A 27,854-nucleotide genomic window follows, 5' to 3' on the forward strand; every position below is an offset into this window, starting at 1 on the left:
CTGCTTTCCAGCTCCATTCTCCTGTGCAGGGCAACAAAAGAAAACCCAGCCAATCGGCTGGGACTTGGGAGGCAGAGAATAGATGGGGGCGGAGACAGTAAGAGGTAGTATTTGCCGGTTCTCTGGACTACTCAAAATTTCAGCTACCGGTTCTCCAGTACTGGTCAGAATCTGCTGAATACCACTTCTGGAGTGTTTGTTATCTGCGTGTCTGTGTGCCTCTATAGTGTTGATTCTTGGCAACTGCATGCAACTCCCTGCAGTTTTCTTGTCAAGATTCCTAGAGCCGCAAGAGAGTGAGTGGCCAAGGGCACCCAACTGGCTTCATGACTAAAGGGAGACTAGAACGCATAATACCCCGGGTTCCAGCCTAATGTTTAACCACTACACAAAATTCATAAGGCTCTCCTTATAAATTTAATGGGCCACAATGCCAAAGACTGAACTACAACATGTACCAGCAAAATGCTTATGGAAATTAAGTGTCAAAGGATTTTTGTCTTTCTAAAGATTATGGGTGAAAGCAGTGGCAGAACAGCCTACTGATAAAAGAACTTCCTTCTTGTTGCCAGACACAAAAAGATGCTCCCCTCTCTTCCTCTCCAACAGAGCCATTGCTTCTCTCTTCACCACCAGCATTTGGATGCATTTGTGCTATAGGTTTCACTAGGTTAGTTCAGGGGTCCCTAAACTTCAACGCCCTGGGAGTTGGAAGTCCACAAGTCTTAAAGTTGCAAAGTTTGGAGACCTCCGGGTTAGTTAAAGACCTAGTGACAGCATTTACAAAAGCCCTGGCTGTCCATGTTGTTCTTTGTACTTTAGTAAGTTGGACCAATTTAGTCTGTTTAGGTTAGTTTATGATTCAGTAAAGTGTACAAATTCAGAAAATTGGCTTAATCCTTGGAGTGAGATGGCAAGGAGCAGTGAGGCTGAGATTGTACTGATGGCATCTCAGTACAAAACTCAGGAAAACGTCTTGGGTTTTTCTGTAAATACACAACAGCACAAGGAATAAAATGGATCCTTCAGGGACACAATAGGTCAAACATAAAATGTAAAATTTTACTGATACATATTACCTTGCCCAGGGCAGTATATCACAATATTAGTAGAGCCCCGTAACAACCCTGTGCGTTTTCAGTGAGTGGTTATTGAACAAAATTATTCAGTGGGTTTCATGGTTAAGTGAAAGATCTGAACTCCTGATTCCTAAAATCTAGGCCTCATATACTTCTTGGGATAAAATTAATGGGGCTATTCTACAGCAGAGTTTACAACTTAAGGAGAAAAAGTTGATGGTACAGTGAAAAAGCAACTAGTGGCTAATTACTTGACAACTATGTGTGATCCAGCACTGTGAATTTTCTCACAGAATCCAGGTCAAATCTCTTGCCCACAAGAATCCATTATAAAAGAGGATTGCAGCCATCAGAGTTGAATTGAGACCCCTCATAAAATTGAGGACTGGGGCTTCACTGCAGTCTACGAAAGCTATAAGCCGGCCATGGACCCCAACCCTTCATTTGATTCACCACCTGGTTGCCCAACTGCTGATTCCAGTTATCTGTAAAAAAATCATTCGCTGTGGGAGTTTAGAAGCTTTGATAATTTAGAGCTATTGTTAGTACCTGGGTGTGAATTGTGGCTCCCTGTCACCAGCACAAAAGGTAGGACAAGAGTTATTCCTTCTGAACTCAGATCAAGAGAGAAGGGGTGGTAGAGAAGGAGAAAAAAATAATTACCTTCCATAAGATGATCTAGTCTTACCTTTGAGTGGGTCAAGAATTGTCTTTCAATTTACACAATAACCAATACATTCAACTGAGGGTATCTCCTAAAGAGTATCATTACAACTCAGAGAACAAACCCTTCAAAAGTAGGCAACCTTTCCAATTATCATCGGTACCATCAGTCCTCAACTGGTTCATGTATAGCACCCAGTTGCAAAGAAATAGTAATTGGAATTAGTGCAACTGTGGCATAAAAGCTCTTGGTTAACCTTAAGAAGTTGCACTTTACAAGTAACTCAAACTATCTTTCAGTCTTTTTTCCAAACCAAGCAGCACCTGCCAAGTCTCTAAGTCAGGTGTATCCAATCCACAGCCTATGCGCCACATGAGGCCCTAGACAGCCAGTAAAGTGGCCCTACAAGATTGTAAACTTTTACATTATGTGATTTATTGTATTATATATTGTATACGAGGCCCAAGACAATTCCTCTTCACTCAATGCAGCTCAGGCAAGCCAAAACATTGCACACTCATTCTCTAAGCTTTCCCTTCTTTGTACCTGCTTTTTTCAAAATCTTTTACTCATAGTCAACATGCAGTTTTTAGCTGATAATCCCTGACTCCTTCTGCATTTATCATTAAATTATCATAAGTTATCACAATACATTAAATTAAACACGAAGAAATTCTCTAGGAGTCTCTAAAGTCAAAAGGCTGGACATCATAAAAACAGAATGGCAAGATACCAGAAAAGACAATTAGTCCAAGCTTATGCTAAAGTAGCTCAAGCTAAAATGGAAACTACGGAGGGGTCTCAATTCAATGAAATAGCCTCTTTTGTACTCAGATAATCATCAGACTTCATCCACCAGCATATGATGAAAAAAACAGCCACGTAAGATTTTGGATTGCTACTGTCACTTGTTGAATATTGTTGAATAGACAATATTCAACAAGATAAACAAATAATTTGATTCTATGGTGCACTTTCCTAAAATACTATGACATTGTCTTTACTCGTGATAACACCTATTTAGCTGTCTCCATTCTATCAAATCATAAAGAAAGAAAAATTGGAGAACTATAATACCACTAAATATTAGAAAAGAAAAAGGAAACAGCAAGTTTCTACTCCATAAAGCAATGAAGGTAGTTTTCAGGCATATTACAGGTTATACCTTAAAAAAACATAGTTCTATGTTTGTCTAGATAGCTTTTCTTGGGAGGGGGAATCCAACACTGGGATAATTTACATACCTATAATTAGCAAATGAGTCTATTTGTCAGAGAATTTAGGAAACCTAACCTATTCTAAAAGATAGTTGTTCTATCCCTGTTTAACAATCAGAGAAAAAAATACATTTAGTGACTGTCTTGTTCAGTGAATGTTTGAAATTAGGACAGTGATGAAAAAGTAACTTTGCAACCAATCCTCACAGGTCAACAAAGGAAAGAAAAGTTGAAATAAGGTCATTTCACTTGGTGACTGCTTAACAACTGAGTTGCCAGTCCCAAATTTGATTGCTAAAAGAGGGCTACCTGTAAATTTCTGCCATTTTTCTTGATGCTAAAAATTTACCTAAGCAGACAAGTAAAAACCTATCTTGCTGCAATGTTTTTACTTCATTAGTCCCCTATCTTTAACCTCAAGGAAATTCTAGAATTCAAAAGTTCCAACATCTGGTATCATATCAGCCTTTATGGTTAATACTGTATGTACTCTGCAAATACAGAAATCTGTTTCCATGATAATATTACTATTTGAAGAACTGTTAAAATATATTATTTAAAACAGAACATGTTAATTAATAAGAAATGAATTATATAGTGCAAATAATGAATCGCCTTTTCTTTCCATAGATCAAATGCAGCTCCAGAACTATATATGATTCTTGGCCTAATTTCATACAACCCTCTGCCTAGTTTCAAGCGTCTTCTGGAAATTATCAGATTTCTAGCAGCCTGCAAGAAAGCAAACTTGGTGACAAAAAGAGGAAGCCCTGTCCTTCAGTCCCAGCAATTTTTAAATTAATTTTTAGCTTTACACCCCATCTTTATTTTGTACAATTCAAGATGGTTGGCTAAATTTCCTTCTGGGTTCAGTTCCAAGTGGGGAAGAAAGACACTGGAAACATGGTGACTGCTTGGAAAGATGGTTTAATGGTGGATAGGACCACATGGCTTGGAGCTCCAAAGTGAAAAGGATGATCACTTGCTTCAAGATGTTGGGTGAAGGAGAAGAAAGGGAAAGATCAGGTGAGCTTCTGCCTCTCTGAGTTTCTACTTTCCTTTTAGGGGAAATATTCTGCCTTTTTAATATTTCCTAGGATATTCCATAGGGGTGGGTGCCAACTTCCTACAAGACGATGCACATTAAGCTCCTGCCTATTTTTCTTACCATAGCCCTATGAGGTGGATTAAGTTGAGAGTGTAATTAGCCCGGAGCCCTCCAGGCAACTCTCCAAAATACTGTAAGGATAGCAACCCTGCAATTCATCTCTTTAAAAGTAGTGAAATTTTGTAAATTTCCTATTTGTCCTAAGTAGATATTAGTTGATTTTTTAATGTGCAAAAAAGATTTACAATCATAAAGATTTACAATCATTGTTCTTGGAATTGATAATTGAATGAATTGATTTGTCCATAGTTTTTTCCTCTCACTGAAATCTTTCAAAACTAATAAGAGACTTTAAAAATCTTGGGATTTTTAAGCCAGTGGGGGGAAAACAATAAACTGCTCATCAAGAGCATACACACCAAGACAAATTCCTTGTGCATCCAATCACACTTGGCCAATAAAGAATTCTATTCTATTCTTTTATCAAGTCCTTCACTTTGCAAATACGCCTCAAGGAAAAGAAGCAAAGGATATGCAGTATATGTTTGAAAATATCATGCAAGTTCCCATATCTCCCTGAAGCTAACTGAGGCTACTTCTTTTCTTGCCTTTACCAGTCCCTCTCATATGGCTCCCGGTAAGGCAACCCCAGATGTACAAACACATCCTTCTCAGTAGGCGTGGACAGGACAATCCCAGATCCAGTTTTGAGGCCATTTGGTCCTCGCACTACACCACTGCAGAGGGCATGCTCTGACAGACTCATGCCTTTAGTCCTGGCCAGGGCTCGCATGGAGCGATTGAAGTGGGCTGAGCCCGTGAAGTACAACAAAGCACAGGCAAACTCTCTGTAGGGCACCACAATGATGTCGAGGCGCCTGTGGTGCCTATCTGGGCCTGGTAAACGGCAGACTCCGAGGTACTTCTGCTGGCTTCCATTGTCTTCCTGATTCACCAAGTCATCCGTGAGAAAGCCTGAGTGGAAAGCACAATATGTGAGACAAATACTGTAGTATTATTGCAAAGGATTGAGAAGTAAGTTGACACTAGGAGCTGCCCTCTTACTTATATCAGTCTCAGGTCCTGCCAGATCAATATAATTGGAACATTCCTGAAGGACAAGACAGGACATCACGGTTCACAGTGACCTGGTCTGCCTTTTCATAATGTTTTGCTATTAACTAAAAACGAAAGAAAAGGGACAGGCTCCCCAACATGAAGAACTAGTTAAGCAAGTACCTTAGAGAACAATAAATAGCCCAGCCCTTATCCCCAAAAGTCCAAGAAAGAAAGAGAAAGTAGTTTCCCAGTATAGCAGCAGTTACTGGTCTACAGTATTCAGCTTTAGGAAAAAGTGCCAAGCTCAACTCAAGCTAACAAAACTAGGCCCCTTCTGTATTCCTACTTATGTTTTCTTTAAATAGTTCTCAAGGTGGATACATTCAGGAATGAGTCTGAACTCCCAGCCCCACCACAGAACTATTCTCATACCACTTTGATGAAGAACGTCGAGCAGTTTGTTGAATACTCCTTGGTGGGAGCATCCATCAGGATGAGTCACCAGTACATCCACATCTCCACAAGTGGGTTTTCCGCGCCGGAAAGAGCCACATGCTATACAAACTAGTTCAGGTATAATAGACAGAGCTGCTTCTCTAACCTTAAAGAGACAAATCAGAGAAATTAACTGCTCTCAAATACCACTTACTGTAATACAACAATTCTCAACTTATAAAGGAGAGTGTTTGTAGCTGAGAGTTGAAATAAGGAGTCCCTGGTGCTCTCAGAGCTTGGTTGTTTTCTTCCAGACATTTCATTACCTAAACTAGGTAACATCGTCAGTGATAATGATGCTAGCTAGCATCGCAAGCTATCACTAGAAAACAACCAAGCTCAGAGACTACCAATCCTCAACTTACAAGCACAACTGGGACAGGAGCTTCAAGAAGCGAAATAATCGAGTCACTGCCAATTTTATGACTTTTTTGCTGCAGTCATTCAGCAAGTCACATGGTTGCTAAAGGAAGCTGGATTCTCCCAATGACTTTGCTTGTTGGAAACTACCTGGGAAGGACACAAATGGTGATCATGTGACCCCAGGACACAGCAACCACTGAAAATACATGCCAGTCACCAAGTGCCCAAATTTTAATCACATGACCGTGGGGACATGTGATGATAAGTGCAAGGACCAATAGTAAGTCACTTTTTTTAGCAACCTCATAACTTCAAACAGCTGTTAAAAATGGTTGTAAGTCAAGGACTACCTGTAATTCAATGACCTAGCATTTCATTTGCTTGACATGATTGATAAATAAAACAAATTGAAAAGTAAGTGCCACCATAATACAAATATTTTCTAATGAACAGTAAAATAATATCATAGAAATAAAGGGAAATCCCATTAGATTTAATCTGTTTCTCTTAGAACATAGAACCGCAGAAGACTTCACATTGAAAAGGATTCAATTTATCCTTGCCTGAGAATGGATGATTCTCCTGCTATAGGCCTACACCTCTTACTTTGGTATCCTGTATGGAATCTTAATCCCAAGAAATTGGCTGTTCTTTCAGAACTGCAGTTAAATATCAAGAACTGGAACTCCCAATCCAATAAGCATGGCCAATGATACGTTCCCTGTCAGCCCTTTTCCTACACCATCTTTATTAACGCATCATTTAAAGGTGATTTCGGTATGTAGGATTATCAATATTACGATGCCAATCATCCATTTTAACAAGCAAGGACAGCTACCGGTTCAGAACATAGGGAGTAGAGGGGAGTGGGGGAGGAAAATCAGTTTAGAGGATGAGTGCCCCTTGTCAGTCTCCAGGATCATCCTTCATTAGTGAGGAATAAACCCATTAACCTTTGCCCTGCAACATTTGGAATCACCTTCACGGCTTTTCTAATGCAGATCTTCCCCCTCTGCATCCCCAATTAAGTTTTCTTGAAAGCAGCAAACCCCATACTGCCCCTTGGATCTTCGACAGACAGCAGCTAATCCCCTCTTTCTCTTGTCTCTTCCCCGAGGTAGGCAAGAGAAGGGTAATCCCATCAAATCCACAATAGGCCCATTCCCATCAAATCCACAATAGGCCCATTCCCAAGGGCGGAGGTTCCCCAAAGAACTTTAATCCTATGTAAGGGGTGATGCCCTACCTGGCAACTATGCATTCTTTAGGGGCAGGCACTGTGACTGAGTGACAGCGTCATGCTGCCCAGTGCTGCCATGGCAATTCCACTGTACAGGAGGAACAATGAAAAGGGTTTTTTTTTAATGTGGCTTAGAGCTCTGAATTTAAAGAGCTGCATTAATATATAAACCAGACCATACGGTCCAGCCCAAAAATATAAAAACAAGGGGGAAAAAAACATTTGGCTGGAAGGGTGCAAAGCACTCTTTCCTTACCAAGAGAGCAACAATGGAAAATTGCAGATGTCTTTGTCAACCATCCTGCCAGTTATCTGAGAATTATTTAGAGAAGAATTGGCATAACATATTGGGAATTTATCAAGGCTTCATAAGTAAAAATTAAAGCACAAATGATGTTGGTAAATTAGATTAATTTCAGATCAGGTACAAAGGCGTGCAGAGCATAGAAATAAAATATATTAACATGGATGGATGGAGGTTTTCTTTCTCTGTCAATTGTAAGGAACTTCAACTTTGGAAAAAGGAAATCTTCAATTTCTACAGTAAATGTGCCTAAAAAGGGAAACTGATTTGTGATAGGCAGAAGTTTGGATATGATTAGAGCCGTGCTTTTCAGCAAATATGGAGAAAGAACACTGCTTCAAATAAGAGCTTTCATTAAGAGTCATGGCTTGGATGGTTGATATGTAAAAGGAAGTAAGCTAAGCCAGTCTTCCTCAGCTGTGCTATTTGAGAGTAGGAAAAAAAAGTGCTTTCCAGTTGTGAAGAACATGAGGTCATAAAGACTTAGGTGGTGAATAAAGACGAGACTGGGAAATCAACTCCATGGGCAAGCTAAAACTACTTTTACTGAGATTACCTATAATAACAGAACCTTTCAAGTCTGGGTTGCACATTCTTTCCATTGGTAGATTTCTATGAATCAATGAGGTGCCTGCCTGAGTCACTTCCAAATGTTATCTTGTTTCTTTGGATTTAAAAAAAAAATCACCTCATTTTGCCTTGATAATAGTTATTGATACTTTCATCAGTCATCTTCCTTACTCTTTCCACTCTACATAATGAAGTGTCCCTTCATTCACCCCTTGATCTAAGCCATGTATACCTGCTGTGGTGTCTGGGTTCTTGGCAGGACAAGGTGACTCCCAGTTTTAGCATTTCAAATAGTAAAGAGGGAGCGGGATGCCCAAACATCCAAAAATAGGTAGGCCAGTAATAAGTTTGGAAGATGAGTGGAATCAACATAGAAGTGAGTTTTTAAGTATACAGTACCTCTAATATGGTGCCCCTTTGGAAAATATTTTGGGGGGTTTTATTTGGCAAACTGCCAAGCGGGAAAAACCAAGATGGAATAGCCTTATGATTAAGATCTGGTGAAAAAGAGCCGATGATCTTCTGTCAACCTCTCGCTACAGTTTCAACAAGGTGCTCACCGTCTGCTCAATTTCAGCAGCTTCTTGCCGTGGCATGCGTTCCAGGAAGTCCTTGTAATACTTAAGGCCAATAGCTTGCTGGCTGGTGAGAGAGGCCCGAGTGCGGACGTCATCCAGAGTGCGAAAACCCTGGGCAGAACACATAACAGAACTACAGGAATTCTGTTTTCAGTAATCCCTAATAAGCGATATCATGGAACCCACCACCAATGTGCGTAATACGTGATGCGCTGTTTATAATATTGTCCTGATTTCCCCCTGAAAATCACATGCGTTTTTTTCATGAACAGTTCAAAACATGTGAGCATTCATTCCTCACACACACACACACACACACACACGATCATGGTGTTGCTCATAATGATTCAGAATGAATTTGACACTTTTGCAAGATAAGACAATTAATATATAAACTGTTGCTATTGATAATAAAGGAAAAAAAGATTGATACAAATAAAGTTAACACATTGTATCTTTACATACACTATAGGGTAGGAAAAGAGGACGTGTCCAATATAGACAGTATAAAATCTCCAGAGGAAGGTCCCCCCCACCCAAAAAATCATAACTAAAAAAGTAGCAACACTAATATAAACTCACATGCCTTGGAGCAAAGATCTAACATGAACAAATAGAAGGGAATGCCACAGAATCATAGCTAAAGGGAGGATAGAGTTACCTGCTGGTACCACATCTGGCTAGTCTTTACTCCTGCTCCCCATATATTGGAAAATAATTCTAGCACTGAGACACTGTCACTGATGTGGTCAAGTTTTCGAAGATGCCCACTCTCCAGGATTTCTACAATCTTTTCTGCCATCTGTTTTCCTATTCCGGGAATCTTACAGGCTTCCTGAAAGGAGAACAATGAAACAGCAACTAGTTCAAAGCAAAGCTCAAACACTGATTTACTCAGAGTATTTTAGGTATGCTGTGTTTCATTATGCCCAGTACACAGCCATTTTTTTAATACATACCCATCCTAAAAAAAAAACTATGATTAGCATTTAGATAACTATGCAAGCGTTACAAACACCCCCTTGTAGCTTTTACTTTTGGCCTACAGAACTTTTGCCTGAATCTCAAGGCAGCTTCAGCCTTTCTCTGCACTCTTTTCAAAAGATCAGAAGTTCAGCATAATCTTGATAAAAGATTCTGCATACATTGTAGAATTAGTAAAATACTTTCCAAACAGCAGGATGGAATAATAGGAATATGTAAGTAGGATGCAGGCCACAGCTGGTTGAAATCATGTGTCTATATAACATTAAAAAACCCCACAAATTAGAACTTTTCCTGGAGAAAAAAAAATACTAAGCCAGAAAGGTACAGATACCTTGGGAAAAGCAGATATATGACAGAAAAACAGACATCCTTAGTAAATTTTGTCTCATTTACCTGATAACACGTGACTGGCTTATGATAACTCTTGAGTGCGTTAATAGCTTTAGAGTAGCTTAGACCCCTCCACTTGTCTCCTTGGACAGAGTAGGCTTTAGCCAGCACTTCCAGCTTCTCTGTAATGCACTGATTATGATTAGTTTTCTTGCTTTCAGAAGACCGAGCACAAACCCACTTGCCAGGGGGAGAGCACACTGATGAGCCTTCTGACAAAGTGTTCAGGTCTTGGCCTGACTTCAGTGCTTTCAGTTCCTCCAGAGTGACAACAGGTTTGTCCTCTTCAATTTCTTCATTATCTAACGTCCTCTTTGGGATTCACAGAACAAGCAGAAGAGGGAGCAATGAAATTGAGTGATCATTTAGCCAATCACAGAATATGAGCTCATTCTGCAACAATATATAGACATTGTAAAGAATGGGGCACAATTCTTCATTTTCTTGGTTTCTTTTGTAATATTTGTATTGCTTTTATCTTGTTAAAATTTCTTCAATAAAAATTATATTAAAGAAATAAAAATAAAATACAGAGCAGAATTAAGACCCATGAGAAATAATCACAGAAACCCAGAGTCAAAGCAAATATCAATTGAACTAGCAATTTCATATCTACAATTTATGTTCCTAGTAATGGTGATCAAGAATTAGGAAGTACAGATGGCAAAATATCTGGGATGACCAAAATACAACTGATTGTCACAGTAAATGTGTTCTATGTTCAAAGCATGGTAAAAAGTAATAATGAATATTTTGTTCCAAGTTATAGAATTAGTAGGTATTTACCACCTCTACATTCTATAGAAATAAGCAGGTACCAAAATTCCATTTAAGATATCTTGGATACCCTATTAGGAAGCTCAGAATAGAAAAAATATTGAACAATAGTTTTTACTTTTTATTCAGTGGAATCCCGATACTATATCAAAATCTTTAGGAAATGTACAAAATGCAACCAGAATATTCTGAAATTATGTTGTAATCCACCCAGAATCATTGAATATAAGACGGGTGGCAAATGAATTTAATAAATAAATAAATAAATGCTCCCAAAATAAAAACAAAATGTATATCAACATACTTTGAACCGAGGATTACATGATAACAGAAACAATTCACTACATATTTTTTCTATTGTCCTATATTTTTATGAAAAACAAACATCAATAAAAGACACATGTTTTATGAGCCTAATATGGATACTTTGATTTTTATTCAGTTTATTTAAATATTTAAATTTTAAAATGTATAAATAAAAAAAAACACTTTCGGATTATTATTACTTTTTAAGTATAAACCAGCTAATTTGTTTTCACAATCTCAAACAGTAAGGTGTTTCCAAACCTTAGATAAGAGTTTGGCACTGGCTAACTTTAACAGAAAATCCCTGGCTTAGCCTAAAAATCAATAATCAGGCTCACCTGCATAGCTTCCTATTGATCCTAGAAATTGGCAGGCAGCCCCCATTTAACGACCAAAATTGGGACCCAAATCTTGGCCAGTGGTGATTGTGAGATGCCTCTACAACCACTCAATCACTCAATGACCGCAATCCTGGCACTTGCAGTGCAGTCATTAAGCAATTGCACAGTATCTAAACGAACAGATTCCCAGGAAACAAGTGGAGAGGCAGGGAGAGAAGGGTTTTAGCACAGAGGAAGTCTTCGGGCACCAAGGGATAGGGAGAGAACATTTGTAGGGCAGGTGGAGAACAATTTTAGCACAGGGGAGCCATGCAGGCACAGAGGGTCAGGGTTGAAAAGGATTTTAGCTCTGTGATTTTTTTTCCTGCTGCCCCATGCCTGCAGATATAGAAGATTGCAAATGATAATCACAGAATTGCAGGACCCTTGGTGACTAATCATAAGTGAAAATAGGTTGCCCAGCACCCAGATTAGGATTGTGCGACTACAAGGGAGGCACACAACATTTTACAAGGGCCAGAAGTGCTTTAAAGCACCCTTTCCAAAACTGTTGTAACTTCAAACAATTAATATGCAACTGGTCGCAAGTCAAAGACTACCTGTACAGTATCACAGAAAGAGCTGATCTCAGTGTTTGATTCTTCTTTCGGTTCCATAACTGTGCTCTCTGCTTTGGGGTGAATCTTATCCTCCTTCAGTAATGGCGAGTGTTCCACTGAAAAGCCTGTCTCATCCAGATATCTGCCAAGAATTAACAAACAACAAATAATTGAATTTGGAGCATTTCTTGTATCAACTAAAGGCAGATAAGATATGATTTTTTCAGAGCTTACTTTAGTGAATAATCTATCCTGATTTCCAAATGTTTACTGTTTACATTAAAGAGGCACATACTGGAATGAAAAGATGACCATATGTATTTACATTCCATTAGTCACACAGCTAGATATTTGTAATTATACAGAACCAATTCTAAGATTTCTGCTGTATTCTTTGGCCTCCTATACATATTATTGGCCTCCCTTTCAACTATGTCACACTGTTCATCATTGCAGCCATACATGGTACAATTCAGTGGAAAAAATTAGGCATTCCTGTCAAATTATAAAATTCCAATGAATTCATAAAGTAACAGAAGTCGAACATATTTTCTGAAAAAGTGAATGCTTACTTATTATTTATGTGCACTTACTTATAGATTCAAAATAAACAGTGAATATGGTCAAAGAAAAAAATTAAGTGTCCTTTCTTTCAATATTTTATATCATCTCCTTTGGCCAAAATTACAGCTTCCAAATATTTTCCTGCAGGTAAGCTGTTTTATTCTTGTTTGAGAATTTTTCTCCCATTCTTCCTTTTAGTTCTAGTTTCTTCTAGTTCAGAAATATTCTTAATCTCCTTGCATATGGTGCATTTTTGAGACTCCTTACACATATTCAATAATGTTAATCATTGTCGAACATGGAGCCCATTTCAAACAAATCAACAGACAAATCAAATATGTACTTAATAAGAAAGACATCTCTGATTTAGAGCATGATTTGGACAGCTGTCTTGTTGAAATATCCAGTTATACTTCAGCATATATTTTTTTAAACTCCCTGACTGCTTTCATGTAGATGTTAAACTGTGAAACAACAGTGGAGAAGACAGAATCCATGGAACACTGTATGTGAATGATCTTCATTTGAACAGCAATGTCCCCACATCATATTCTGGGCTAATTCTAAGAGGAAGAATCGGAATCACTGCAAAACAGTGCTCCCAAGGCTCAACCTTGCCATATAGCCCATTGATCTGAAGGATACCATGATCAATGCTACAGAAGCTATCAAGAGGTCCAAGAAAAATAGCAGTTTACAGTTCTCGACCTACAACCACAATTGAGCCCAAAATTTCTGTTGCTAAGTGACACATTGATTAAGAGATTCCTCCCCCCCCACATTTTACGACCTTTCTTGCCAGTTATTAAATAAATAATTGCAGTTGTTAAGTGAATCTGGCTTCCCTATTGACTTTCCTTCTCCTGGGATACTGCAACCATTATGAATGAGTCAGTTGCCAGGCATCTGAATTTTTATCATATGACCATGGGGAGTCTGCAACTGTTGTAAATGTGAAAAATGGTCATATAACTCATTTTTTTCAGTGCCATTTAACTTTGAAAGGTCACTAAATGAACTGTTGTAAGTTGAGGAGTACCTTCTTAGCTCATCTACTACAGCAGTGATGGCTAACCTTTTCCATGTTGCGTGCCAAAAGTGTGTGCGCACACATGCGTGCCTGCACGCATGATACAATGCATGCGTGATTCCCACTCCCCCTGAGCATGTCTACTGCGTGCCTCTGTGCATGCCCACATAACCTCCACACACGCCACATGCCACTGCGCATGCATGCACGCCTCCCACAAGCACACCTCTCCCGTGCATGCGTGGCAGATACCCAATAATCAGCTGGTTGGCAGGGTGCATGCATGCGCAGTGGGGCTCTTCGGGGTGACCTCGCATGTGCCAGCAGAAGTGGCTCTGAGTGCCACTTCCGGCACGTGTGCCATAGGTTTGCCATCACAGTACTACAGTAATCAAACTAGATTCAGTGTCATTTCCCAGATGAAATATCCAGTCAAATCACTTCAGAAAATCAGCATCCAAATCATCAAAGCCATCACTTTTTCAGTTACTTTATCAAAAAATAGGATACTTCAGACTGGCCGACAGTTACACTAAAAATATCGAATGAAGTTCTTTTCTATTGCATTTTGAAGATGGATGATCAGTTTTACATAAACCTTCCCCATTCAAACTGGATAAAGTATTTAAGTGAGAGACCTACTTCTCTGGAATGATGAGTCTATAGTCAGTAGTGTCCAAGATCTGCTGTGCTGTAATACAAGAACTCAGCCATGATGCCTTAACTAGTTGAAATCCCTGAGGTAACTTTTTGAGTTTGAGGAGCCGAAAAGCCCGATCAAAATCCATGTCTTCATCTACTATTACATGTGTCACATCTGGGGAAAACTGGCTGCAGATGTGTCCTCCATTGTGGATGATCTGCTTATAGAAGATCTCAGCCCTGGCCTGGCCAATTCCTGCTTGCAACACATAAGCTGTGATTGGCTCCAACCACCCTGGTAAAAATACCACAGAGAAAGATGATCAGCAAGATAAGATTAGGTTACAAATATTTTCAGAATGAAGAAAATCTGATCGTTTGATGAAATATAGCGAATGTTAGTGTTTTATGACATATAGTCGTGTTATTATATCACTGCACTGTAGAGATAGAACTTTTTAAAGATTAAGTCATTTCTCTGAAATGAACCATTTGTCATAAATTGTGGTTTAATAAGAATTAACAGCAATGCAAGCCACACTATGAGAATTTCACATGACTAAAGTCAGAAAGAAAAAAAATTCACCTTGTTGATTCCTGGTTTCTTCTTTCCAAATCTTTAAAGACGCAGTGGGTACCTCATCTTTCAACTTCTTTCGTTTGCGGAAAGCTTTGACAATTCCTTGAGGTTCCATGGACCATAGATGTCTCCTTGCCTAACAGGAGAATGCAGATTTGCTGAAGATGTAGGAAGGAAAAGTAAAAGAAATAATATATTTTAATGACAGGTAATTCTTAATAGGAATCCTTGTGTTCCATCATTTTAGAACAGATTAATAGTTCTAGTATATCTTCCACTCAGTCAGTCACAGAAATTACCCTTTTCATCATGCCTAATCTAATACATTTGGAGATTGGTAAAATTAGCATTTCATAATTTTTGTACCTGGTAACTATATATAACTATTTCTTTATATCTCCTTGCCACTGTCAGCTTATATTTTTTAGCACTATTGGAAATGTTATTTTACTGAAGGTTAGAAAAGATAAGCAGACGCACTTGGGGAGACAATTGGAAACAGAGAGAGAATAGGTCTGGGATAGAAAATCAGTCATCTACATATGGGTGGTACAGAAAAGCATGGAATTTTACAAGATCTCCTTAGGATAGCACATAGAATTTTTTTTTCTTGAGAGTAAAATTGTAATATACTTAAATGTACTGTAATATATATTATAATGTGTATCATATATACATTACAAGTAATAAACTGTATATTGTTTTCCTGTTTAGGAACAGTATATGAAACAGTTCTTATTGTAACTTTCCTTGAAATATCTGGCTGGCCTTACTTTAGAAGAATGGAGTCCTAAAATTAGGAGGGAACAAGGATAATATGGTATTTATGATCCATAAATATGACCATTAGGGTGGGAAGTATTTTATGAATTCAGAACCCACATGAGTCAGAACACTAGTCCAGTAGCGTCAACGCTGTTGGGCTAAATTTCCTAGTAAAAGTAAAGACCACAGAAACTGAACCTAAGATTTGCTGAACACAAAGCATGTGGTCAAACATTATAAGCTATGGTTCTTCTATCCTAGATTCAATGTTCAACCTCTTTAATCAAAAGGATGATGAACAGCCATGCTGAATGAACAGACAATTGTTAAAGAGTTGGAAAATACTTTACTGGAGAATATGAATTTGTATTCAAATTTGTATTTTTGCATTCTGCAATCTCTAGCCAGGAAACTGTGATCAAAGTCTGTGACAAAACGGCAGATGAAAAGTATAGCAGCTAAAAATAATAATAGTATCAATATTGTTACTTTTAAGTGTTATGTTAGATTTTAAACCAAATGGCACAACCTTTTATGTCAAATGACCAATTTGATCAGGAGCTGAAGTAAAAGGTATCAGCGCTGGGTTAATTTGATTTCAAATAAAAATGTCTACAAATAAATCTCTCATGCATACACCCATGACAGGCTTCCCCAATTTAGCGTTACTCAGATGCATTTCCCATAAACTCTGGTTTACAAAATATGCCTGCCAAGGATTATAGCCCTTGAAATCAACGCAGATTGTGGGACTCCTTCCTAGAGGGAGTAGAGAGACCAAGAGAGGAAATTTTTTTGCATCACTTCGGAGCGCTACTCTAATCCGAGCCCGGCTCACTGCAGTCCAGAGACCACCCGCTTAAGAGCGTCTGAATTTGAGAGGTGGGATGAGGTCGAGCCAAAGGCTCCTAACAGCCAGGGTCAACCAAATCACCGCGACGCTTCTGTAGCCCGCTGCTGCCCGCCGCTGCTTTTCCAAGGCGATTGAGGGGCGCCGCGCCGCCCTGCATCGCTACCTTAACCACCTACGATGCCTCTCTGGTTGGAGAAAGAGGGGGAGCCCTTACGGAGCGTCCAAAGAGAGGCCGAGAACGATACCGAAGAGGGCAACGTTCCCTTACCGAAAGTATAGCTGTGACACAAGAGCGGCCAATTTGCGGCATTTTCTTCCGGGTCAGGGCCGGAAGACAAGGAGGCGTTGCCTTGGTAACGTGCGGAGCCGCAATATGGCTGGCACCAGCTGGCTGGAGCGGTTGCGGGCCGCTCGCAAGACCGCCTTGCTCGCCGATGGTAACGGGATGGCTGGGGCTGGGATAGTGGCGATCTGGGGAAATGACCTGGGCAAATGGGGAACGTGTGAAGTTGGGGAACTTTCTAAAGTGGGAGAAAGCCGTGCAGTTCCGGTCTCCCAAGTGGCGAGGAAGCTGTGGTATCTATCGTGCTGCCTTCGCTTTTGGATGCGGCAACCCCGGGGCGATCTAGTAGGGATACACTGAAAATCCAACTTAAAAATCATTTTAAAGTTTTTTTTAAAAGAAGTAATGGAAAACATTCCCGATACTGTTTTATTTCTAACTGAACTGTATTCACCACTGTGAGGAGCATGTGGAAATCAACCCGTTAACATTGGTGCTTATTTCCATCAAAACTTGGTTTAGTAGAGGAGTAGTATGGATGGAAAGCTGTGAGCCTTTAAAAGTCACTCTGGCTAAATGGGGATTTCCTCCTATTTCTCCTGTTTAGGTCCACCTATCTTGTGCTCTCTTTAGGTAAACGAAAAATCCATTACTTGTTTGAGGATGGAAAGGAGATGGCAGAAGAATATGACCTGAAAACACACCAGCTACTCTGTAAGCCAGAGAACCTTTCTTACTTCTAGTTAAAAGTTGGGAATGCAAATGGTCCAGGTAGATTCGAAATACAGGTTTTGCCTTTAATAGTATTGCACATTCTGCGGGTCAGTAAAGCAAACTTTACCATGAAAAAGATCCATAGTCAGAAAGGGTGATGAAATCAATGTTGGCTTTGCCTCTGAGACTACAGGGCTAGGCTACATTCTTATCTTTTTCCTTATCCACAGCATTAACCCTAAACTTTGATGTCTCAGTTATACTACAGTATATGATGAATCTAAAAATTAATCCACTTACTGTCTTTGTACTGCTCCTGAGATTGCATGACTTTATCATGCTTCTCTTGACAAAACCTGTACAAGCAAATGTAAACAGGAATTTCAGGGCACAATGCTGTGATGGTGTTGGTTGTTGTTGTTGTTGTTGTTGTTGTTTTGAGACAGAGAGAGAGAGAATTTGACTATCAGCTGTAGATCAAATGCAGGCTCTATTTATAGTGAAATCAAGCTTTAAATTCTTGTACTTTTCTGTCCCAGGTGTATATAAGTAGTCTTGCTTAACAACCATTTGTTCAGCAACTATTCTGAAATACAGTAGCTTTGAACAAAGGGGCTTATGACTAGTCTTTGAAGTTCTAGCCATCACAATGCCCTTATGGTCAAATGAATAAAATTCAGCCTGCCTGAATTTATGACCAGTCTCCTGCTGCCTTACCCCCACCACCAGCTGACCTTTGCATCATCTTTGCTTGCCTCCATTTGCTGGGCTCATCACATGCAGGGGAAGTGCCATGAAAACACTCCACAAGGCAGCAGATGAGAGCTACAGAACAGGCGGGTGTGTGTTCTGCTGTGGCACCATGCACCACTGCCAACTAAGTCCTTCTTTTGCACTGTTCTTTCGCATGCAGGCCAGGTCCTTTCTTTCTCACACCAGCCAGGGCTTTCTTTTGTGTGATGGCCAGGGCCTTATTTGGGCATCTTCCTTATTAGTGTGAAAGGAGGACAAGGCTACGCTAACGCAAAAGAAGGGGCAAGGGCAGCTGGCAGCAGCAGATAGGTAGATGACTTACAGGGCAGAGATGGATAGAAAATAGGGGAATGGGGAGGTGGGAATTAAAGTGGAGATAGTCAGAATGGCTTGGATATGGATGGGTCCTCTTCTAATGACTGCATATGATCCACTGAACAATAACTATAACTATAATAACAGATTGCCATGACTGCCATTGTTAAGCTGAGCAGTCATCGGATGTTTTGCTTAATGACCATGTTGCTTAGCAATGGAGTTGCCAGCCCACTTAAGGTAGTTAAGTGATGATTACCTGTAATATAACTGTAATAACAGCTTGTTGTTATCCAGGAGGAGGGGGAGAGGAAATTCCAACTGGCCCTTGTTTTGGACAAATTAGACTAATCAGGTTGTTGTTTTTAAAACTATTTTTCATGCATTTCCAAAATCAGTGCCTTGAGCATGAATTGAACTGGAAAGTATCAATATGTGTTGGTATCTATAGGACTGAAACCTGAATGAATTAGCCGCACTTCCTAGATGACTTGACTCTCTAGGCCTACGCGACTAAGCCTATGCAATGTTTCAGATCTGAGGAAAAAAACTGTTTTGGAATGCATTAGTATGCTTGTATAACACCTGTCTACGACTCCTGAAAACAACTATGCCTTTTCCTAGAATAGTGCAATTGCCCTATTTAACTATGGCAGAATCCCAGGGAAAAGATTCATGTGATTTAAATGCAAATTTATTTATTTTTATCCTTTTGTTATTTTTTAAATAAATAACTCAAGTTGGCAAACATATTACATAATACTCATTCCTCCTCCTACTTTCTCCATTATAACAACTCTGTGAGGTGGTTTGGACTGATGCTATGTGTTCTGAAGCAAACTTTTGCTTTTGGATCTGAAATGCTGCACAACCATCAGGACAAAGCTAGTAAGTTGCATAATGTGAAGCTCAAAGCCAGCAGTTTTAAATGCTCTTTTAATACATGTTCATGTTATTAATATGTAAAAAAGTCTACAAGTAGTCCTTGGGTTACAACAGCAATTGGACCAGAACTACTAAGTGACATGGTGATAAAGTGTGACATCATGGGATAGCATTGCTTATCTATGGGAGTCCTAGCAGTTCACGTTGCTGTTGATATGTGAGGACCGTGTAGAAGTTAAGCAAGGAACTCATGTGATCACCACTTCCGACTTCCTGCAAACTTCCACATTGATTTTGCTTGTGAAAAGCCAGCAGGGAACGTTGGAAAGTATGATCATGTGACTGCAGCCCAGTGCAATATTGGAATCATGAGCTGGGCATTGAGCACTCATATCATGATCATGTGACTATGAGGATGCTGCAAACAGCTAAAATTCTGAGGACATATAACTCCCCCTTGTTCAATGGTTTTGCAAGTTTGAATGGCCACTAAATGAATTATCAGAAGCCAAGAATCCACCTGTATTCTGTTTCTGCAAAAAGAGGCATAATTAAAAATAAATTGAAATTCAAAGTATTTGACTTAACTTGTATAGCAATTACCCGCTAGTTTCTTAATATCCCAATTGGGAATATTTTCCTGAAAAGATAAATATCTCATTTTTTTTTCTTTATCCTTGTCATTTCTGTGTAGTAAGAAAATGGAGAGAGAAGAATGCCTTGGGTGCACATGGCAATTGGGAGGTTGAAGTGGGAGAACCCACGTTGCTTGCAGCAGGAGCACTGGACCGTGAGTTCATAAAGGAGAGCAATACCAATGTAAACACAATATTTATACCTCAGCATTTGACATGAGAGAAAATATACTTCATTCAATTTTTCTACCTTGATTTTTTTTTTTTCATTTAGAAAATAGTGAGGCTTTCTTTCTATACCAAGCTTCATGAATAATTCAGAATATTAGAAATGTCCGTTATGCTCTTCCTTTCTACTTTGGCACTGTGTTTTTCCTATATATAAAGGTTTATTTGTTAAATGTGTCATCATGCCATTCCTACAAGTTTAACTCAACCTAAGCATTTGCTGCTTCCAATTTTTCCTCACAACATGTTTATGACAAAAGTTGAATTAAGCGATAGCAACCATACTTTAAATTTCAATGTAATTTAAACAGGAATTACAATTTGACCTCACTATGGTCAAAAAGAGCTGAATTAACATTGCATGGAGACATTTTATAATTATGAAGAGTTTAATATGACTCCTTTATGAGAGTCATGTTCAAGTCCATTCTTAGCCATGGAAGGTCACTGGGTGTATTTGAGCTAGGTAAAAGCAGCAGGCAAGCATGTGCATGCTCCATTTGTACAAGTGGTGGGCGCACGTGCCTGCCGTTCACACAAATTGAGTTGTGCGGTTGCCCGCTGCTCACGCAGAACCATCCCCTTTCCCGCCCTGTTGGGCCGCAAAGCAGAAAAGGTTGGGTAGCTATGCTTTTAGAACCAGATTGGTAGCCATTCATTAAATCACGTGTGCTTCCAGATATACTGTTGTGTTGTGTTTCTCATCCTCCGCATTTTAAAAATGTGTGGCTGGGGAATTCTGGTAGTTGAAGTCCACATATCTTAAAATTGCTGAGTTTGAGCAACACTGGTGTGGTATATTGATTGCTTTAGGGAATGTAAATGTTCTCCAATCTTTTTATGGCTCTGGGCAATTTGGGTGGCTTCCAAAATACAATAAAGCACCTATAAAAACATGTATAAAGTATAACACATATAAAACACATCAGCTAAAACAGTTAAATTGTAAGCCCTTGGGTAGTAAATACGTTTCCAGCTCTTTCCTAAATTGTAATGAGGAGGCATGCTTTAATTCCACTGACAATTTATTCCATGACACAGGCTATAATTTAGCCAAAAATGCCAAGAGCTAGATAATATTTTTATAAAAGGTTTATGCTCTGTATTATGGTTCTGCCTTAAATTTAGGATCTCTTTCAAATGTTCTTCCTGCATAAACTCAAAAGTTCAGACTGCCCCGGGAGCTGCTGATGCAGTTTTACAGAGGAATTATTGAGTCTATAATTGTCTGGTATGATACAGCAACCAAACAGGACAGGTACAGAGTCCAAAGGATAGTCAAGATTGCAGAAATAATAATTGCAACCACCCTGCCTTCCATAGAAGACCTATATATTGCGCGGGTCAGGAGGGCTGAGAAAATATCTGCAGATTCCTTACATCCTGGACGCAAAATGTTTCAGCTCCTTCCCTCAAGACAGTATTGCATGCCTAGGTACAGGGGCAGTTTTTTCTCTTGTGCCATCACTCTGCTGGCAGTGTGTGCCATCACCTAATTCTCAGAGTTTTGTGAAAACTCTGTGTCTTGAATGTAGTTATTTATTGAATGGATGTTTGCTTGATTGTAGTGTTTTATAAAATGGATTTTTCCCTCTTGTGGGAGACTACTTTTGTTCCTTAACCCATCTTTTACTTCAGTCTATATTTTTCCTAAATCTAGTAGCACTTTCCTTCACATTTCTCATTATTATAATTTGTGTATCTGCAATACATTTAGTGTATCCCACAAAAGAATGTATTATATAAATTGAGAAAAGCTCATGGGAAAGGTATGGAACTTAAAGATGCTAGTACCAGTGTTGCTTCAATTTAGATAAGAATCCAGCACTTACACGCATAAGTTTGGCAATTTTTAGTCATGTTGTTGTTGTATAATTATTACATCTGCTGTCTAGTTGAACTGAACAACACTGGGCTGAATTCCATTTCTCTTTTCTTTAGCCTGTCTTTATGCGCAAAGACACCAAAAGCAGTTTTCAGTGGCGGATCCGAAACCTGCCATATCCTAAGGATGTCTACAGTGTTTCAGTAGAAAAGGATCAGTGCTGCTGTGTGGTCCGCACAACAAATAAGAAGTCAGTAAACAGATTCACTCTTGGTGGGATAACTTTGGGTATATTTGCAGATAGCTTGTAGGACATGGAAATGATGTTAGTTCTCTATTGTAATATTCTGAATTTTTCTTTTCCTAACAACAAAATAATCTGAGCTGAAATGTACTTGAATATTAGTAGCTCAGGTTGATAGCTGGGCTGTTGATTTGAGCTCCAAGCTTGGCAATTTGGTTGCGAACGTTTAGTCACCATTTGAGGAGACAATCGTCACTGCGCTTTGAATTGACAAACCAACAGCCCATAATCTGAGCTTTTTGTAGTATTCACATATAACACTGTGAAGAGTGTGATTTTTGAACAAGCCATTGTATTGTATTTTGAGCAAATCCTTAATGGATAGGTTTGAATGCAATGCTAAATCAAAAACAAACATCGATATATCTTAATCTATGTATGAATCAAGCTATAGTCCTGGAACAAAGAGCATTTGTTTTTCCTACTCTTTCCATTTTTATGCAATCCCTAATATTTACCCAGAGGTGGTGCTGTTGGCAAGAACTTTTATTTTCTATTTGACCATTTATGTTAGGCTAAAGTTCTTCTGAGGGCAAAGAGTATAATTAATCAATGACAATAAAAAACTAGGGACATGGTCAGGACTTGTCAAACATTTTACAATAAAGGCCAGACTACATTAACCTTATGGGTCATTCTACTTAGCATTTTTGTTATCTAACTGGAACTGACAGGTACAGAATCAGGTTCCTGAAGTTCAGCTCTTGATAGATAGGAATATTATTTCATATTTGTCGATTTGGGCAGTTCTTAAATATGGTTGGCCTTCTGCAGAGTCTCATTTTAAATCAGGATCACCTATGAGTTCTGTTGCATAAAAACACAAGCATAAATTTTACCGTTATGACATAGACTGTTTACTAATAAGATGCCTTTCAAAAAGAGCTAAATAATGACAAGTAAGTCTGTTAGACATGATATTTAAATAAAAACTCAGGATATAGCAATAAGTAGCTCTAAATTATAGTTGCTGATAGGCAAAGAATAAGAGAAACTGTTTCTTTCATATCCCCCTTGAGACTGTCAGCTAATGCTAAAAAGAAGATAGTGTTAACTGTGTAACAGATCCAATAAGAAATCATTTACTGTTTACTGTAGCCCAGTATATTTTAGACAGTCCAACATGTTTTGGACAATTCAGAAGCAATGATGCCATTGTTCCTAGCATATAAAATACAAACGTTTATATAGTTGTTTTTTTTGGGGGGGGGGGAATTGATACCTTAATTAGCATAAACATTTTACATTTGCTTTGCTTGTTGAAAATTCCAGACATAATTGAGTAAAAATTCTAAAGTAAACTTCAATTATTCTATCAAAGAAACCAGGAAAAGTCAGATTAATGCTGCAATAAATAGCTTTTACATGATTTATTCTGGCTGGTTGGTGGTGGAACAAAAGACTTAGTTCAATCTCATGTTTATCTAAGCCATGGTTTAATTATGATTTATTGGTTAAATGGAAATATATTTATTAAATTTATATGCTTCCCCTTTGGCAATTCGGGAAAGCTGAATAATTGGTGAATTCACAGGCTAAGCCATTAACAATGGATATCTGCATAAGGTGTAGCTAAAAATGCTACTGTCAATGCAATTCACTGAAATTTTGGAAGGCAGAAAGAAAATTATCATCTAAATATCCAATCAAAAACAGAGCAAGAATTCATTAACTAAAACCAAGCCTCCAAGTTCTATTTGTAATGCAAGTGTTGTAACAAAAAAACCTAGCACCCACATGTGGAACAAAGTTAATGTCTCAAAGAGTATTTCATGCCTTTCAATAAGTTGAGGTCTTTATGAAAACATTTCAATTATTAGCTTCAGAAGTGGAATTGGCTTCTATCAGGGGAATACACATTTTTTTCATTTATGTTGTATTATAACAAAAATTGCCCCACCACAAAACTGCTAGGTTCTTTATAGAACTTGGATTATATGACTTTTGTGATTTTCCTATTATATACCATTATTCATTGTAGCATGCTGTTTATTGTGAGGAAGACAGAAGATGAAATAGTTTCAATTCAGATATTTGTCCTTTTTGCTAAAGCAACAGAAGCAGCACTCGTATATCTACATTTTATTCATTCTTCCATAAATTATTCTACTGTTTTACCGAAACTGGGATTTTATGAAGTCTATATGGGAACTTGGAGATTTCCATCTGTTGCTAAACTGCTAGCCAGGTTCTCCTTTTTCCAGACATGTCTAGCAATATTAATTTTTTCCCTTTGCGGGGCTGCTCATGGATCTGAAGCAACCTCTTCCCATTCTATCTGGGACCAGCCCACAGGTTCCCAATCCTGATTATTACATAATGTTCAATTCCCATTAGTGCTTGTGACTTAATCATGTGAGATATTCTAGTTAGTCCTTTGGGGCATAAATGGGCATATCTCAGCCTCCTGAGATATATTACTAAAATGGTTACCAAAATTACCATTTCAGCAACATTTCTATTTTTTTCCCTTAAGGATAGAGATGAAATGGAAGAAGCGAAACTCTAGGTAACAAAATTCCTCCCAAACTCATCCAAAATTGTATCACTTAAATTCAGCCATTTTCTGTCATATTTAAGCAGTAGGATTTTAGGGTGAGGGTCAGGAATTCAGGATAGAAATAACGTACTGTATAGGCTGAAAATTTGGCCCCATCTCTTCTTCTGATGCCATCTTCAGCTGGTAGGAAAAGCAAGATGAGGCCTACAATTCTGAGAAAGCTGTTTACTCTGGCTTTAGGAAAAGAGAAGACAATGGCATAATGCTTATGACAATTAGAATTTTAGCAGATGTGGCTTTTCTCAGAGATACAAGAGAAGAAACCTGGAATTAGACAATGGCTACTCTGCAATTGTAAATATGGAAGAGAAGATAGCTCCCCAAAGGAACTTAAAAAGACAATACTGTCACCTACTTCTACTCATTCAACAATGCCCCTTCTAGCCACAGCAAAAGGCTGCTGAAGTGGGATTTGATTCAGTCCTCTTGCTGTAAAACAAATCCATTAAAGCAAACTTCCAAACGGGCAAAGCATCCATGGCCACAGCAGATTCAATTATTGCAGACAAGGTAGCAGTTAACATTACGCTGGAAGAGGCAAAACAGCAGATCCTTTGATCTTTCACAGATTTTACTTGGAGCTCAGATCAGGTATTTTTCCCACTGCCTCAGCCCTATTGGTGGGTGGTGGGTGGGATAAAGTTGGTGTTCTCAGTGTGGGCTTCATAGGCTCTTTGAAACACTGGGCTACTTTGAGGAGTTGCTTTTTTATTGTCTCAATCAGTAAGAACTTAACACTTCCTTAACTTGTCTTTTGTGTTCATCTAATCTTTGCTGTTTAACCTTTGACATCTCCATTATTATCCATGTCTGCCACCTTTCCCAAATATAAGCAAAAGGCTCCAAGCCCTGGGGTAACATTCTTCTTTAGCAGGCAAAGTTAGCCCTGGCTGGTTGGCCTTTGTGTGCATTTTCAGCAGGGCTTGGAAAATAAAGGGTTTGTGGTTTGTGTAGCACTAGTTCAACCAGTCAACCTCTAAACAAAACTAACTTATTTGAAAAGAATTGCTCATAGGTTTGACATCCTGTTCATTTTGGGGCACCAAACATACAGCAGTTGTGGGTGGAGCATAATTCATAAAGGAAAAGTTCCAGCCTCCGAAAAGAACTAAATGGCAGTCATGCTTCATGGGAGGAAAGCATATTGGCCTTCCATCTTAAATTAAACTGAAAATAGCAGAAGATGGATCATTCTGCAGTAAGTGCCCGATAAATATGAGACTGTAGGCACCATGCATAACCAAGGTGATCAAAACTAAACTGACATTCAAATTATTAAGGTAGCTGTACCTTTTAGTATATGGCTGTATTTAAAAACAAAACCTACTAGTCAAATTAATAATGAGATATGTTCAGTCAGATTTTTAAAATATAACTATTAGTTTATGTATTTACGTATTTTACTACAGAGTATATTAAAAAGAATTCTTAGTGGAATCTTATACCCTGAATGGAAGATACTCATCTTCTAACTCTTGGAATAGTCCTGAAATTTCTTTTATGTAAAAATATATTTTAGGTATTTTTTATCTTCCACTAGTGAAGAAATGAATAGTCTTTATTTTTATGTCCACATTTACTTTCAGATACTACAAGAAATTCACTATTCCTGATTTGGACAGATTCCAACTGCCTTTGGATAGCACAGCTTTGAATTTTACTCATGCCAATAATACATTGATCATCACAGTAAGTTCTCATAAAGCTAATCTGACACTATTAGCATATTACTGTTTTCAGTCCTCTTTTGCTATACTGCCTTTAGAGATAGTATTCGACTTACAGCCATTCATTTAATTACTTCTCAAAGTTACAATGGCACTGAAAGAAGTGACTTAAGATTGGGTTTCACACTTACAACTGTTGCAGCATCCCCATCGTCACGTGATCAACATTTAGGGGCTTGACAAAAAAGCATGTATTTATGACAGCAGCACTGTCCTGAGATCATGTGATCATCATTTTTAATTTTCCCAGCTGGCTTCCAATAAGCAAAGTCATTGGGGAAGCCTGATTCATTTAACATCTGCAGTGATTTGCTTAACAACTGTGGCAGAAAAGGTCATAAGATGGGACACAGCTCACTTAACAACTGACTTGTTTTGCAATGGAAATTTTGGGTTCCATTGTGGTCGTAAATTAAGGACCAACTGTATAAAACTTGAGGTAATACACATGGGGGGAAATGGCCTTTGGATGAAAATTAAGAATTCAAAATTATAACAGTAAGGCTTATGATGAAAAAAATAACACTACTATTTCTGCTTCCAAGTCTTAAAAATAACTGCACATTTTTCTTTCTGACCTAAAATAATTGTCTTTTTTAATGATGTTCTGAACAGAAATACTTCAGAGTACAGGGAGGTATCCAATGAACAATTGGAAAAGTTCAAGTGCACGTTTTGCCATGGGATATTTCATTCTGCAGCAGGATAAACAGGATCAAAAAAATACAATAAGACAGATTTCAAAATTTGAACTAAAATATGCATTACAATGAATGTGAGATATTGCTGTATGTTCTAGATATTATATCGTAAATAGCTGAAAAAGATGAATCTGAGAGAATGACATTCCAATATTGGGTTTTGCTTCTTTTTTCAATTTTGCAAATGAGGCACTTTGTTAATAGCATTTATGTTTGAGCTACAGAGATTCAGGCTATTTTCTTTCCTACAGTATCAAAAGCCAACAGAAATATTAGCTGCAGAAGAGGAACTGCAAAAAGAACTGAAGAAGATCAACGCTGCTAATAATGGGGAAGGAGACTGCAAGACACAGTAGTCAAGAACGTGAAGTGCATTGTCTGTATTTTTATTAAATAATTGTGCTGAACAGGAA

General features: G+C 38.5%; 2 protein-coding genes and 1 long non-coding RNA gene across 22 annotated transcripts in view; 2 read left to right on the forward strand and 1 right to left on the reverse strand.

Moving 5' to 3' along the window:
* LOC148125820 (uncharacterized) overlaps positions 1–11,245 on the forward strand; it is a 38,524-nt gene extending 27,279 nt beyond the window's left edge. For 3 of the 8 annotated variants that reach the window (XR_015743513.1, XR_015743508.1, XR_015743514.1), the window contains 3 exons: positions 30–5,103; positions 5,493–5,700; positions 10,216–11,245. This is a non-coding gene — a long non-coding RNA (uncharacterized LOC148125820). Of the gene's footprint in view, positions 1–29; positions 5,104–5,492; positions 5,701–6,062; positions 6,266–10,215 lie in introns of all 8 variants that reach the window. The other 5 variants (XR_015743512.1, XR_015743511.1, XR_015743515.1 and 2 more) reach the window with 5 other exon arrangements.
* On the reverse strand, positions 3,868–16,848 carry POLL (DNA polymerase lambda). 12 transcript variants are annotated; one of them, XM_026701159.2, is made up of 9 exons: positions 16,780–16,848; positions 14,900–15,051; positions 14,314–14,608; positions 12,078–12,219; positions 10,058–10,366; positions 9,339–9,512; positions 8,660–8,788; positions 5,560–5,728; positions 3,868–5,043 (listed from the first exon to the last, which is right to left on the reverse strand). In XM_026701159.2, the coding sequence occupies exons 2-9, from the start codon at positions 15,006–15,008 to the stop codon at positions 4,679–4,681; spliced, it is 1,692 nt and encodes a 563-aa protein (XP_026556944.1). In that variant the 5' UTR covers positions 15,009–15,051; positions 16,780–16,848; the 3' UTR covers positions 3,868–4,678. The 12 variants fall into 12 exon arrangements, with proteins under 12 accessions (XP_026556944.1, XP_026556943.1, XP_087788985.1 ...); XM_026701158.2 differs by having other exon boundaries at positions 16,726–16,824; XM_087932859.1 differs by having other exon boundaries at positions 16,688–16,786.
* On the forward strand, positions 16,845–27,854 carry DPCD (deleted in primary ciliary dyskinesia homolog (mouse)). Of its 2 annotated transcripts, none has more exons than XM_026701164.2 (6): positions 16,845–16,948; positions 17,428–17,508; positions 20,156–20,280; positions 22,266–22,399; positions 26,600–26,702; positions 27,693–27,854. In XM_026701164.2, exons 1-6 carry the CDS (start codon positions 16,885–16,887, stop codon positions 27,795–27,797), a joined length of 612 nt encoding a protein of 203 aa, XP_026556949.2. In that variant the 5' UTR covers positions 16,845–16,884; the 3' UTR covers positions 27,798–27,854. The 2 variants fall into 2 exon arrangements, with proteins under 2 accessions (XP_026556949.2, XP_087788994.1); XM_087932868.1 differs by having other exon boundaries at positions 16,864–16,948; positions 17,402–17,508.

The sequence above is a fragment of the Pseudonaja textilis genome, chromosome 4 (assembly GCF_049901715.1).
Source record: "Pseudonaja textilis isolate UNSWEBS1 chromosome 4, rPseTex1.2, whole genome shotgun sequence".
Taxonomy (NCBI): Eukaryota; Metazoa; Chordata; class Lepidosauria; order Squamata; family Elapidae; genus Pseudonaja; species Pseudonaja textilis.

Bases quoted from the DNA above. Each gene is read 5' to 3' on its own strand.
- POLL (XM_026701159.2), bottom strand. From the start codon at position 15,008: ATGGAACCTCAAGGAATTGTCAAAGCTTTCCGCAAACGAAAGAAGTTG. The intron at 10,367-12,077 runs GTAGTCTTTGAC...TGAATCCCAAAG, and splicing joins CTTTCTGTGATACTGTACAG to AGGACGTTAGATAATGAAGA. The intron at 9,513-10,057 runs GTAAATGAGACA...TTCTCCTTTCAG, and splicing joins AGCCAGTCACGTGTTATCAG to GAAGCCTGTAAGATTCCCGG.
- DPCD (XM_026701164.2), top strand. From the start codon at position 16,885: ATGGCTGGCACCAGCTGGCTGGAGCGGTTGCGGGCCGCTCGCAAGACC. The intron at 17,509-20,155 runs GTAAGCCAGAGA...ATTTCTGTGTAG, and splicing joins GAAAACACACCAGCTACTCT to TAAGAAAATGGAGAGAGAAG. The intron at 26,703-27,692 runs GTAAGTTCTCAT...TCTTTCCTACAG, and splicing joins ATAATACATTGATCATCACA to TATCAAAAGCCAACAGAAAT.